This window comes from Anopheles cruzii, chromosome 2 (assembly GCF_943734635.1).
Source record: "Anopheles cruzii chromosome 2, idAnoCruzAS_RS32_06, whole genome shotgun sequence".
NCBI classification, from domain to species: Eukaryota; Metazoa; Arthropoda; class Insecta; order Diptera; family Culicidae; genus Anopheles; species Anopheles cruzii.
In genome coordinates, this window is record NC_069144.1 from 33827747 (window position 1) to 33840310 (window position 12564).

At 38.8% G+C, this 12564-nt stretch overlaps 3 protein-coding genes across 6 annotated transcripts; 1 reads left to right on the forward strand and 2 right to left on the reverse strand.

Annotated features, from left to right (window-relative positions):
- Positions 1-1965: 1965 nt before the first annotated feature.
- LOC128269038 (RNA 3'-terminal phosphate cyclase) lies at positions 1966-4118 on the reverse strand. The gene is made up of 6 exons (XM_053006376.1): positions 4021-4118; positions 3714-3958; positions 3165-3489; positions 2986-3110; positions 2662-2920; positions 1966-2604 (listed from the first exon to the last, which is right to left on the reverse strand). Exons 1-6 carry the CDS (start codon positions 4069-4071, stop codon positions 2521-2523), a joined length of 1089 nt encoding a protein of 362 aa, XP_052862336.1. The 5' UTR covers positions 4072-4118; the 3' UTR covers positions 1966-2520.
- A 171-nt stretch (positions 4119-4289) lies between these two features.
- LOC128269039 (receptor expression-enhancing protein 5-like) lies at positions 4290-9597 on the forward strand. Of its 4 annotated transcripts, none has more exons than XM_053006377.1 (5): positions 4290-4426; positions 4845-4996; positions 8833-9065; positions 9157-9256; positions 9363-9597. In XM_053006377.1, the coding sequence occupies exons 2-5, from the start codon at positions 4867-4869 to the stop codon at positions 9443-9445; spliced, it is 546 nt and encodes a 181-aa protein (XP_052862337.1). In that variant the 5' UTR covers positions 4290-4426; positions 4845-4866; the 3' UTR covers positions 9446-9597. The 4 variants fall into 4 exon arrangements, with proteins under 4 accessions (XP_052862337.1, XP_052862338.1, XP_052862339.1 ...); XM_053006378.1 differs by having other exon boundaries at positions 4292-4426; positions 4858-4996; XM_053006379.1 differs by lacking the exon at positions 4290-4426 and adding an exon at positions 4460-4529.
- A 2290-nt stretch (positions 9598-11887) lies between these two features.
- Positions 11888-12560, reverse strand: LOC128267823 (probable 28S ribosomal protein S16, mitochondrial). Its single transcript, XM_053004759.1, has 3 exons — positions 12411-12560; positions 12160-12319; positions 11888-12097 (listed from the first exon to the last, which is right to left on the reverse strand). The coding sequence occupies exons 1-3, from the start codon at positions 12525-12527 to the stop codon at positions 11970-11972; spliced, it is 405 nt and encodes a 134-aa protein (XP_052860719.1). The 5' UTR covers positions 12528-12560; the 3' UTR covers positions 11888-11969.
- Between the last annotated feature and the right edge of the window lie 4 nt (positions 12561-12564).

Below are 12564 nucleotides of genomic sequence, written 5' to 3' on the forward strand. Positions count from 1 at the left end.
GAAGTCGAAATGGGATGACTAATTAATTTACTTAAAAAGTCGAAGAATTCTTTCGTCTGGGAATCCATGATTTAGCAGAGAGATAGGACAAATGTATAGCTAGCGGTGGCACATACTTTGAATAAAAAAGAAAATCACATTAAAATTTTATAAACATTTTTGTCCGTCTTAAAAAAGTTCGTTTCTCAACGCACACACCTAGTAATGATCTCTGCTATTGGTCTTAATCGGCTCTCCAGCACCTTAACACCTTGTATGACGCACATAATAAAGCAATCCCTCTATAGTTGGTACAGTCCAAGCAGACTTCTTTCTTGTACACTGGTATTATGATACTCTTTCGCCATTCTTTGAATATGCACTCCATAGTCCAGATTTTTAGTATTAGTTTGTGCAACGTAATGACTAAATTGTTACCGCCATGTTTGAGTAATTCCCTAGATATTTCATCCATACCAGCAGCTTTATTATTTTTGAGTTGGCCGTGGGACTATAGCCGTTCCTACGTCTATTTCTGTTGCGATATCATAGTGTTCGTCCTTTTTTATGGTAGTTACCCGATGGATTACGTCGGTTCTGAAAATCAGTTGATTACGAAAATAGTTCAACCGGTGTTAAGAGAAATTTATGAAACAGTTCGCCGAGTCGTCGGCGGAATGAAGTGTTTCGGAATCTGGAGCAGTGAAAGGGTTTTCAGAATGCTGTGTCTGTGAAGGATCATTTGCAGTAGATGCCGTACCGTCTTCTTCCTCGCTGGAGCCTGAAGAACTCAAAACCTTCATAATTTTCAGTAGCTTTGTAGAAAATGTGGTACACACAACAGACAAACAACCTTTTTACATATATAGATAGAAGAAGAAGATATATAGAAGATGAAAAAGTACATGTTACATTGCTCACCCTGTAGATATAGATATAAAACATATAATTATGCACTTCCCGTGGCGACATCGACACGTGGTTTTCAAACGTGAGCTCGATGTAAGCGCGTTTGTTTCCAGTTTGACAATCAGACGACGAGAGTTGGTCCTTCCCATCATATTCGATTTTACTCCAAATTTGTTCTCCTGCTACTATAGAGTACGTACAGTCTGCCTCCTGTTCATCTGCCATTTGTGCAGACGTGTGTATGGGTTGGTTCACATGCGAGACACGCTTTCATTTGACTTTTTTTTTCTTCTGGATGCAGTCTACCAGTTTGTGTCCATTCTTACAGCATCAAAAGCATCTGAAAAATTTCTTTTGTGCTTGCTTTTTGCCATAATCATAGAACGCAGCAGTCACACTTTTCAAGTTAGTCAAATTTGTCACTGCGCCTCGCCTCTGCATTTCTTCGTCCAATAGCCGATTTTTCACAAACTCCATTGTGAGCTGTGATTCTATTGATGTGTCTACTGCGTCACACTCCGTATCTAACGAGAGTGGCATGTAACTATCTTCCTTCAAACTGCCAGCCGCACTCGTTGCTGTCCCTGAGGCACTGATCAGTTGTCAGTTAGGTGGCTTCATTCAGTCTCGGTGTCCATCGTGGCACGTAGACATTATTCAACCGTTTTTCCAGAATTTTCTACCCAACTTACCCACCAATGAGTTTAATTTACAAACGAATCATATTAAATAATGGGTCAGATATAAATGGGTCTATAAATATAAAAATGGATGTTTGTTTGGCTGTGTGTACCGCTTTTCTTCAAAACTATTGAACCAATCCGGTTCAATTTTGCACAGCGTAGTTGTCGGATCGGATACGTCACCGGAAAGCCCGATCGTCCGAAACGGAGGTGTAACGGAAAGCGAGAAGAAAAGCCGATCGGATACGTCACCGGAAAGTCTCTGAAACGCCGGTTAATCGAGAATTGAGGATGAAATGAGACGTGGCGACGCGCCTAGGGAACAGCTAGTTTGTAAATAAATAAGTATTAAACAATCTTTTTAGGAAATGGAGAGGAAACCATTTATTGACTGTCGTATGATTCTTTATACAAAATGGCCTACCTACAACGAAACATGTGTAGGCAGTTCGATTTATCCCGTTAGTCTGTCGGAATTAAATCGGAAGATCGTTCCTAGTCATCTCGTAAGCGGATGAACTAATAGCTTCTGGAGTTTGTAACCGCCGGGAAACGCCCCCCGTTCAAGCACCTTTGCAATGCCCGACTAAACGGTCCTGGTCAGCCGAAACTTTTCAAACATTGCTACAGGAATTTTATACAGTAAACTAGCCGACTTCTCGAACTGAGACTTTCTTAGAAACCAGGACGTCAAGGCATTCTGACATTCTGATTCAACTAATCAAGTCGCAGTTTGATCGAGCGTTGTTGGAGTTTCGTCCATGAAGATTTTGCAGTAAAAGGAACTCAGGTTACATTTTTGATCGGGTGAGTGAGACAGTGATCGCTTAGGCAGATTCTGCGCACTAACAGGCAACAACGAGTAGTTGTGAACACTCATTCACAATTTCACGCTCTGGCAAAAAATGAATGTGTGCCAAGTGAAAGCTTGTTTGGAAACTTGGTTTGTCTATATGTTCTGATTTCGCATACCAATGCCATCACACTCAATAATCACGTTTCGACCATTCCCTTCTATGATGTTGAATTTTACCTGAAAAAAAAAGAAATTATAAGAACCATTCCTACTAAACTTAAGCAGCTTTTAAACCTTTGTCATCAGCTCCGTTACGTAGACTGCCGTTTTTGTGTGTGTAGTTAGCAATTCCGTTCGAATTCTACTTCGACCATCTGCCAAAGCCATTAAAATAATCATCATATCTTGCACGTATCGATCGGCACACGCTCCGGCAAGTATGGCGCTTTCGATTTCTTGGGCTGCCGCACTGCCGCACTGACTACTTTGTTTTCCTCTGCCACCAAGAGCTGAGCCGCCAAGGAGAACACCAGTGCTGGTTTCACAGCCCAATCTAAATTCGCAATAGCCAATTTGTAAAAAATGCTAAAATATAATTTGTGGATAATTATTGCTTACATTATTCCGGAACAATTTCCTTCAGGTGCCATGTGTGTGCTTTCCTTGTAAACTTCAATATCAACTTTATTCGGGCAAATTTTGTTCAGAACTGATTTAGCACCGCTACACATGTCGTGAGCAATCTGGAAGATAAAGCAACATTATTGTTTTCCACCTATATTTAGTGTTATTTGTACCTTTATCGGAAGTGCACCAGCTACGTAGCTCCATCCATAGCAGAATTTAACCGTGCCTACATCGGTAAGCTGAATGGGTTTCAGCGAATGAACAGGGTTTATACTAACATTACAATGCCCCCCACCTTTCGGGAAGTAACCTCGTCTTATGAGATCGAAATCGAATGTCGCGCCGAAGCGTTCCATATTTGGGCGAAATATTTCGGTTAAAAAGTCGATTTGAGGGGCCATTTCCGCGTTTGTTCCTCCCCGCAAATCGAGCATAATGGGCCCTGAACCAAAGATAGCGATAGGTAACGCAGCTTGCAACAAAAGAGAAATACTTCTGCAAAATGTAAAGAACAAAGAAGGTGACGTGATTGAAAAATAGTAGCTTATCCACCGAACCCACCACGGTTTTGGTTGCGGCTTGCGATTGGTTATTACATCGACACTTCAAACAAAAACATTTATTTGTCAGTTTTTCTTTCCCTAACAATTTTATGTTAGGGAAAGAATTACATTGGTCCTGGCTCGTGCGCTAGATGGGAGCTTTTCAATGCTTCTTACCCTGCTGTTTGTATGTGGCCAACAAATCGTCCTTGCATAACGCGACTGGGATAGAACTCGATATCGGTTGATCCTAAAAACGCTCCATGTAGCGTCCCTTGACACATATCACGAAGTAACTCTACTCCAGCTAGATGCTGGGCCGCAAGACCGCCTTTCTGGCGCCCCTGTCTGATTTTTCGAATACGCACCGGCGTCTTCATAAGTACACTATAACATAAAGCCATTCGTAAAATTTGTCCGCCCTGTTAAAATTACAAAACAATATTATCTTTAGCAGATTAATTCCACATTAGATTTCACTCACCCCTTCTAGAACGCTTCCATCTATATTGATCAATTCCCTACCATCCATCATTTAATTTTATTATTGTCCTGCCGACTTCGTTTTTTATACTTTCCAGCCAACTTCGTTTGACAGCTCTGGTCGTTGTTTTCGTTTTTCGTGGAGGCCATTTTCGCTAACGAGCTGTCAAACGCTTTGTTTTCGCTCTTTGTACTAAAAATGATTGGAACAGCATAAGAATGAAACGACTATAGTTTCACTCGATTTGCAGCGTGGGTCGGTCGGTAGGAATGAGATAGTCACAGTCGAGTGGTCGAGTGTTTCCTGTGTGTTTTACCGCAGCTAATTTCCTGTCAGTGCAAGTAGAAGAGGTGTTACGCGATTTTTATTAAGATTTTGTGAAGCTGATCGACGTTTGTTTCGGCAAGTGCGTACCGTTTTACTAGAAACATGTTTTTCATTTGTTATCGGGGCTTAAGTATTTTGTAGGGCTCACCATGAAGAGCTTTGTTGCAAAAGCGTAGTTGTGCGTATGTTCCTTCTCATTTTTTTTTGATCTTACGTATAATAAGTGATATTTCTTATCTGCGTGCCATGACGCGACAAATACATTTTACGATCGTTGAAAGCTGCTGTTAAATTTACCCTTGCTTTTGGTTAACTTTACATTTCGGCGTTTCTTTTTCCTTTTCCTACGGTACGTTTCGCGATTCCTTCCGACTTTGTCAACGGATCCGCAAAATTTGGAAACGCCGGTGCACCGGATAATATTACGGAAAATGTAAACAATATCTGCTGAACGACATACTTGGATGAACTGATGTTCGTGTGACTCTACCAATTAGTCATAAAAAACAGCACAAAGCGATGGCCAATAAAATGGAAGAAATTCGAGGAACAATCGAGGCGTCGCTGAAGGATGAATCGAAACCATGGACCAAATTTTTCAAGCTCGTCGAAGAAAAAACGAACGTATCGCGACTGCATATATTTTTAGGTGAGTACAGCTTCAGTTTTGTATGCGTAAACCCATGTTTTTGTATTTATCTACATATATGTATGTTTGTATGTGTATGCGTTAACCTAAACCTCTAAACGGGCTGTAGCGACTTGGACGAAGCCTAGGAAACACAAAAGTGTAGTTATATGGCAAGGATATTTTTAGGAAATGAGCTATTTGCAATCTTTACCGGCGAACAGGGATTTTCAATTTTTTTTCTTACATTTACCTTTTTGTCTCCTCGTCGACTTTTATGCGAATCCCACAATAATCTGTATTCTTTTTCTATAAATGCACAGCACCATTAGCATTTTCCCTCAATCAACCGATTGCAAGTGTGGATGTGTGTGTGTGTGTGATGTGTTTTATGTCCGGAACCGCACTAAACGTGATATCAAACACATTGAAAGCGTTTGATAGCACCTCTCCCGTCGTTCCGATCTCACAGCGACGAGATAAAATAAAAATCCAATAACTTTTACTCTTATTGTTTATGTTTATTAGCAAAATGTATATCTCACTCTCAGACCCTTGAATAACCATTTGCTGGCCAAGTCTGCATTTTTAGAACCAGTAACTACTGACGCATCTCGCGTACATGCAGGCACCTGGCCTTGGAGATTGTCTGTGTCAGGTTTGCTAAATTACGATCATTGAATGATGCATAAAGATGAAGAATGTTTTTTCAGTGTGAAAAACTTCAATGCGTAGACTATCGCTCTGGCGTGTTAGGGTGTGTTAGTGTCGTAATTTTAAATAACCAATGGCTATTACACAGAACATGAAAAAACCTGAAGGCAGGGTAAGCATGTTCCAATATAATAAAAATTTATAGTTAAAATTTAAAGAACTTCACAAATAAGAACTTACATTATCCTTACGTTTGTAAACAAACGCTCGTTGTTACGTGTTATGTGTTATGTTTTACAGGGTCCGCTGAGCCACAAAGCTTTTCGATTAATTTCGATCGATTAAGTGTCAAATTTTGCAAGATCCGGACTATACATACACTGAATGAATTACAACTTCCCAACCAAGCTCCCGGACTTTCTGGCAAGTCACTAAAGACGTGCGTAACATTTCGTTGTCCTGATGGAACACAAGTTTTCTTCTGTTGACCGATTCTGGTCGTTTCTGGTCAATTGCTAGCTTCGAACGGTGCAGTAGTTGATAGTAGAGATCTGAATTTAGTGTTTGGCTATACGCAAGCAACTCATAATAAACGGTTCCTTTCAAGTCCCACCATATACCCAGTAGAACCTTCCTAGCCGTTATTTCTGGTTTGGCCACCGGTTAATCTGCTTCAGTTCTGCTCTGTTCTTCAGTCTGCTTCAACCCTTAGACCATGATTGTTTTCACACATTATTGTTGTATCCCCATTTCTCATCCCCAGTACCCAGCCGTTTGAGAAATGGGTCGATTTTGTTCCGATTGGCCAAAACTTCGCAGATGGAAATTCGAGCCATCATGTTTTTTGGCGTAAATAGGGTGGCGCCCAAACATCGAGCTTCTTTGTGAATCCAGCTTTTCGCCAATTGCTTAAAACTATTTGATGGTTAATCTTTAGCTCCTAACCGATGCTCTTATTACTAACATGCCGGTCAACATCGATTATTTCTATGATTTTATCGACATTTTCGACGGCGGGTATGCTTGTGCGAGGTGCATCTTTAACATAAAAAAAAACCGAACCGGGTCAACAAAACCAAAATTACACATTACTAGCTTTTAGAATATCGGCACCATAAACACCATGCACAATTTCGGCGGGCTGGCTTGCATTTTCGCCTTTATTGAAGAAAAACTGTAAAATATACCGAATTTTCTCTTTGTTGACTGACTTCCATTGTTAAACTTCCTGTAACCACCAAACGAATAAAACAACCAAAACGTATTGAAAGCATTTTGAAGCTGTATGATCGATACTTTACGAGACATCGATCACTAACATCATCTACCAAGAATGCAATGGATTTCTTTTTCTCTCACCTGAAATCCCAACCCAACCCCATCGACGGATGAATAAAAACAGCTGTATCTTCGTTAGTGCTTACGAATTACAAGGTTGTCTTGTTATTCGGGTTCGTTTCAATTACCAAAAAGATCTCATACATGAAAGATCGTTGTTCGTATTGGTATACGTGTTTGATACGTTTTTCGAAAAGAGAGTATACGTTTTCTACAATTGTAGAGGTTGACGAATGATAACCGAAATTCATTAATGTTGGGTCGAGTACAATACACACAATGTTGAAATGTTCAATTTACTACGTGTGTGAGATATGACAAATACCTTAGGGCATCATAAGCAGCAAGATCTTGAACAGATCAGTAGCATAGGAGAGACTAGCGTTCAAAACGGGTTGTTCGAGTACCCATTTGCTAGGAAAAGTTTATTTTACTTTATTATTATTTACTACAGTTCCGAATTAGAACTTAAGGGAAATCGAAATTTATTGTCCCAGTTGAACTAAGTGAAATAAATTTGGATGAGGGACTAGAGTGCCAAAGTGAAAAAATTATCGGTTAAGTGGATCACTTTTTCTAGTGTATATAAAGGTCTGCAAAAATGGAATTTGATAAAGGCCAACAAAAAGACCACTCGGGCTACATTGTGCTAGGTAATGTTTGTTTAAGTAGTATGTAATAACATACATTACTTTTTGTATGAGACTTTTGGTGCAAAAGTTTTTAACGGTATAAACGGAATAATCACTCGTGAAAATGAATATTACCATTTTCACGACTGCATTGTAAAGAATTTCGAACCAGGGAGCAATTTTAGGCTGATCTTAAACCGGGGCGTCGATTGCTTTGCCATGTGACTGAACACAGCTCCCTAGGATGAACTATTTATAAATGAGTTTTCGCTTATTTCTAAATTGTAGTAAAACACAACGCTTATTAGTTAACATCGTCGTTACGCAGCATAGAACTGAGTGTGACCCAACTTCAACATTGGATGTCGTCGATTAAATTAAAATATCGTGGATGCATATTTTATATAGTAAATTGCATATGAATTGCACCTTACAAATTCTTTTATTCGTAGGTTCGTTGATTCATAGGTTCAACACAACCCTGTCTAATACTACACTCGCGTTCAATTTAACTCCTTTCGTTCAATCGTCAAAATAGCAGACTGTTATGAAAAGCGTGGAGATATAAAATTTTGGCATTGAGACAAGGCTAGTTCCCTCGGCAGATCATATTCCGTTCCAATCCAATGAATGAGCAGATACACTTGAATAGAGATACGTCATCTAATTAGGTGCGATCAAGTTTTCTTATGTATGTTTTTTGTACCATTCCTCGAGAAAAAATGATCCGTGATCATGTAATAAATACTCCGCAGCAGGCTCAAATAACCATTGGTACATAACCTGATGAAAAAATAGTCAATATTTCTCTAAAAAATTGCACTTTACGCTGCTTTGATAACACAACCAATTTTTAAAATTTTGCAGAAAGGTAAAAAAAAGATTCACAAGTTTTTGTAAAGTACAACAACAACAAAGTGTCTGTGCAACATTTAATAATTAATATTTTTTAAATATGCACCCGTTGCGTACAATGCGGAACATATTAAATACATTTACTTTATTCAATAATTCAAATATGTGAAAATCTTAAATACTAACGATTCATTATACGAAATCAAATTGTAGCGATTTTGAACGATTGTGCGAAAATCAGAATCAGACATCCTTTTTGCTCATGCCATACTGTTCTAATATATATGTTCCTCAGTGCGCGTTTATCCACATATAAGACATATAATGTACGCGTTAAAATATGTTTGCTATCATTGAAAAATATTTTACGATTTGCAGGTGGTGTCGCAGTCGTTGTTTTGTATTTGGCATTTGGATATGGCGCTCAGATTCTGTGCAACGTGATCGGTGTCGCCTACCCGGCGTACATATCCATGAAAGCGATCGAAACACGCACGAAGGAGGATGATACCAAATGGCTAACATATTGGGTGACGTTCGGTGTGCTGTCTGTATGTGAGCATTTCTCTTTCTTTCTGGTTCAGATCATCCCCTTCTACTGGCTGTTAAAGGTACATGTAACACATAATAGCAATAGAAATCCATTTGTTCTAAAATTATTGTGAAATGTTTTTAATTGGAACTCGGTTTTTTAATCTACAGTGCATCTTTCACATCTGGTGTATGATCCCAATTGAAAACAATGGATCAACGATCATGTATAATAAGGTGATTCAACCTTATTTTAAGAAATACGAAAAAGGTAAGAAGTAGCATAATATTTTTATAATGATTAATATTGACTCGTCTCCTCACTTCTTTTTGATGAACTCTGTTTTTTTTTATTTATTACTTTTTTAATAAAATAGTTGCCGACGACTTCATCACTGAAACTACGGACAAGCTGAAACAGACGGCTGGTGAAGTGATCTCGAAAGTTAAATCAACTTAATTGAATTGTTGCAACACGCACGCAAATGCAGAATCGTGGTTCATCAAGCATGAAAAAACAATTGCGTTCTTTGTTCTTGCGTTCCTTTGTCTGTCAAGAAAGAACTAACAGTCAACAAACATTCGAAATATACGAATAGCCAACCCCAAAGATTTATCAGTTTAGCAAATAATAAATCTTATAGAGAGACGTGAACACAATGATACTACTACAATCACGCAACTACCTGTCCAAGCAAAGACAGTGCGAATATTGAGCATAAAGAAGAATAACAAGTTTTTTATGCAGTATTCAACCATTTGTTCAATGTTCAAAATGATCGTCAAAATGTGTCAAAAACTCTGAATGTGGCATGTTAGATTATACTAGGCTGCTCATTAAATTCGGAGCCTCGACAACTTAGAGCGCTGCTAGGAGTGTAATTTTTGTTTTGTTTTATTTGTTCACTCTTCAAACGAACGTATGTAAAGTTTCATTTCAATCGGTCACTTACTTTTTTTTTACAAGCCATTTAGTATCGACGTGTCACATTACTTTTTTACAGCTGTTATGACGTCATCATTTGATGAAAAACCCTTTCCGTGCACGATTTTTTTTTGGTTTGAAAACAGATGGAAGTCGCTAAGGGCCAAATCTGGCGAATAGGGTGGATACTACAACAATTCGTACTTTAATTCATGGATTTTTGCTATTTTCAAAATGCTCTTCTGTGCAGGGTGCGTTGCCCTCATGAAAGGGGTTGTTTTTCTTCTGCAAACCGGGTCTATTTTCACGAATTTTCGCTTTCAGTTGCTCTAAAATGTTACAAAACTAGTCAAAATTTATTGTTTTATCAATTTGCAAGTAATCCGTTAGCAAAATTCCATTCGCATCCCACAAAACTGATGCTAACATCTTTTTAGTCAATTTCTGGACGAACTTGTTTCGGAACTGAAGAAAAAGGTTTACACAACTCCTTAACCTCTTGTTTTGATTCAGGATCATGGTAATAGACCTAAGTCTCATCCCTAGCGATGATTCAATGCACAAAATCCACTTTATCCAATCGAAAACGCTTTAAATGTTGTCAACAAAGATGCATTCGAATGCGTTTGTAACAAATGCGGCACCCATGTTGCAAACAGCTTTCAGGAACCCAAAACTTCAGTCAAAATATTGGTTATACTGCTCAATGAGTTGGCTAGGTCTTGTACTTAATTTCTATCAGTGATTGGACGATTTTCAAAAACGATATCCTGTATTGTTTTACGATTTCGGGTGTTGTGTCTGTTTTTTGACGTTTTTGACATGGATCGTCTTAAAGGCTACTACGACCATGTTTAAACTCAGAAACCCCTCTTTTAACCACCTAATTAAAGGTAAAGAGTCCTTATACACTTTCAACATTCGTTCATAATTTTCCTTTGCTTTTAAACCTTTCAAAAATAAAAATTCAATCACTGCACGATACTTGGTTTTTTCCATTGTGGAAAATACTGTGACACGTCGATACTAAATGGCTTGTAAAAAAAAAAGTAAGTGACCGATTGAAATGAAACTTTACATACGTTCGTTTGAAGAGTGAACAAATAAAACAAAACAAAAATTACACTCCTAGCAGCGCTCTAAGTTGTCGAGGCTCCGAATTTAATGAGCAGCCTAGTACATCAAGCCTTGCCTTGATTCATAGAACAGCAAGCCTTGATTATAGATCAAGCCTGATTCGTCCCAATCTGCCTATCTTCCAACTCTTCTCTATGCGGATTACAATCTGTTGCATACTACCAACGCCGCCGCACTGTCTGAGCAATAGATGTGCGGGGCAGCTGAAAAAATTATAAAGCAATTAAGGCTGAACAACTGGTGTGATGTACACACGCTATTATTTATATGAATATTTTTATGTAAAGTTGACGCTCACAGCCTTCGTTATACAAAAAAAAATCGGTGAGCGATAACAATGTATGCAGATTACTTTGGTATGCGTCGGAGTATTGAAATGGTCAGCCGGCGAATGGGGTAGATCGTAAGGAAGCACTGATTTTCTTTTTCATGGAAATGTTTTCAGCTTTCGAGCTTTGTTTGCTTGGTATTTTGTTATTCTGATTATATAAATGATGTTTGCGTGTTCGGTCATTTTTTACGTATAAAATATAAACAGGGGCATGAGCCAATCTTATGAAACCGTGACTGTGTATATCGAGGACCGTTTACGGATTCTCATTCTGCAATTTTATCTTTGGCAGCTGCATGTTGTTACGAGTGAGTGTTCAATGAATCAATGCGCGATTTTCGTTCATAATCAACATCAATTTTTGACCGGTGATTGACCACGCCAGTAGCTTTATGAACGCTGCAGTGGTCAATGGCCTGAATAGGAGCAATGAGAGCAAGATGAGAGTGGAGCGCGAAGTCTCCCGTTTTTACCGACAGTTACAAGCATTTCTTCTCGAACATAAGTGTCTAACATCTAACTGATGTTAACTATGATTGCGTTTTTATTGTAAATACTCAATTAACAATGAAAATATTCCGTATTGTTTTTTTAACTAGAGTTAGAATGTTCCAGTGTCTGATTCGCCTCCTGTACTTGGGCAAGTTTCTCACCTAGCTGCCGGTTGCGCCATGCGGTCATATAAGTACGTGGATGAATTGGTAATAAACCAGCGATACCTGTAGTAAAATATGCTCAAAATAATGTATATAAGACTTAAATTAGAAAAGTGTCGTGTTACCTAACAGTTCGGCCACGGGGTGTGAAATGTGGGCACCACTACCTATCCAGTGCCGGATGCGTTCGTAGTTAAAGGATACCAGTTGTTCGTCATGTTCATTCGGAATCGGATCGTAAGTTCCTACTTGCTCGATCACTGGTTGATACTGATCTTTGCGGCGCTGTAGTATCCAAATGAGTAAACAACGATTTATCTTTTGACATTAGGCTTGGTGTGGGATAAAAAGAGCAGGTGTCTTTAACAACATTTACCTCCATTACTACGATATGAAAGAATGGACGATTAGTGCATCCATGGCGGACGAAACGGATTATTTTAGCTGAACGTGCCCAAAAACGACCGGTACCACTAGCAGATACAAGAGACATTGCAAAACGGAACCACAGTTTTAACGCCAAGTTTTTT